The sequence below is a fragment of the Phragmites australis genome, chromosome 2, assembly GCF_958298935.1.
Source record: "Phragmites australis chromosome 2, lpPhrAust1.1, whole genome shotgun sequence".
NCBI lineage: Eukaryota > Viridiplantae > Streptophyta > Magnoliopsida > Poales > Poaceae > Phragmites > Phragmites australis.
The window spans coordinates 16,647,983-16,649,522 of NC_084922.1; the positions used below are offsets into that span (position 1 = coordinate 16,647,983).

The 1,540-nt window shown below is 53.9% G+C and overlaps 1 protein-coding gene across 1 annotated transcript; it reads right to left on the reverse strand.

Moving 5' to 3' along the window:
- Window positions 1-509: 509 nt before the first annotated feature.
- Window positions 510-1,304, reverse strand: LOC133901256 (rapid alkalinization factor-like). Its single transcript, XM_062342556.1, has one exon. The coding sequence runs from the start codon at window positions 1,111-1,113 to the stop codon at window positions 784-786; it is 330 nt and encodes a 109-aa protein (XP_062198540.1). The 5' UTR covers window positions 1,114-1,304; the 3' UTR covers window positions 510-783.
- Between the last annotated feature and the right edge of the window lie 236 nt (window positions 1,305-1,540).

Genomic DNA, 1,540 nt, shown 5'->3' on the forward strand with positions numbered 1-1,540 from the left:
TATTGCTTTGGTACAGGTAGGTTTGCAAGTTGAATGGTTCATAATGCAGTGCTTTGCAGATCGAAGGATAAACCAAGGGCAAAATACTGTCGGAAGAATTTTTAAGAAAGAAAAAACGGATTTTTCATGAAAACCTTATAATCCAAAGGATTGTTTGCAACATCCTTGAAAGTTCATCTTAGTCTCCAACAAAACAATGAAGACCCACAAACGAGATTTCTATTTCGAAGGGGAAAGAAAGAACTCGGCCCAAGAACCATTCTTATTAGCATATAGTAGTAGTTTTTTTTTTTTTTTGCCGTTTCTATATGCCTCGAGACCAAAACTCAAGTAGACTTGGCTTCCTCCAAGGCGCAAATCCATGGCTGATGGCCGGCAGCCGCCCGGCACACCCGCAAATTATCTAGCTAGGCACTCAAACTGGAGAACATCAAGGAGAAGTTGAAAAACAAAGAAGTCAAAATCAAGATGCCGTGGCGCGATCCGCTGGCTACAATCGCAATCACAAATCCATGGAATCATCAGTTCATACACCACTTGCTCAGAAATCAAATCGTTGAATTTACAGGACCAGAGAGACCAATCTGACTCAAACCAAATGTCGTGGGCGCCTACCCAACCACCACCAATCATTTCGGCTGAAACGGAATCGACAAGAACAAGTAGTACTAATAATTAAAAGGGCAGATCAACAATTTCTTTTTCGTTTTCAACGCGTGGGATTAACGAGATGAACCTCCTCTTCCTGGTCGCAGGCCGCCGCGCTGCGCCGGTGAGCTAAGATCAGCCGCGGCAGCGCGTGATGGCGGAGCAGCCGCGGGAGTAGGGGTTGGCCTGCGCGCCGGGGCGGCAGTTGTAGTAGGACGCGCCCCGCACGGAGCACGGCACGTTGTCCCGCCGCAGCGCGCCGTAGCTGATGTAGCCGCTGCCCTGCAGCACCCGACGCGCCACGGAGTCGCCGTCGCCGAGCCCGAACTCCTCGTCCTCCGCCGCGCCCACCACCCCGAGCTCCCACCCCAACGCCGACACCTCCCCCACCGCAACACCTCCCGCCGCCGCGATAGCCGCCAGCGCCAGGAGGAGGACGGGCACGAGGAGGAGTGTTCTTGCCATGGCAGCGGAGATGGGGACGGATTCGGAGGGAGGCGAGGGCTCTGCTCTGCTATGCTTTTGTGGTGGTGGGGTCTGGTGCTATGCTCTGCGCAGCGGCAAGGAATGCTGTGCGTCTCTCTCTCCCTCCTCTGGTTGGGTTTATAGAGGAGAGAGAAGCAAGGGAAAGGGGGAGGAGCGGAGGTGTGGAAGGAAATGTGGAAATGCGCGCGGGCTGAGCAGCACCGGGGGCGGCCTACCGGTTCGGTGCAGGCAGGCAGGCAGCGTGTTGTGTTTCAGTTACAGGGCGCGCCCGACCGGTTTGGTCCACCCAACACCGGCCGGCCGATGCGAATAGTGGTGTACTAAGCAATCAATATTACAGTATCTTACTACCTCGTAGTAGCCACCGTGGAACTCGATAGTACGAAAACTCTTTACTACCGGCAAC

Bases quoted from the DNA above. Each gene is read 5' to 3' on its own strand.
- LOC133901256 (XM_062342556.1), bottom strand. From the start codon at position 1,113: ATGGCAAGAACACTCCTCCTCGTGCCCGTCCTCCTCCTGGCGCTGGCG.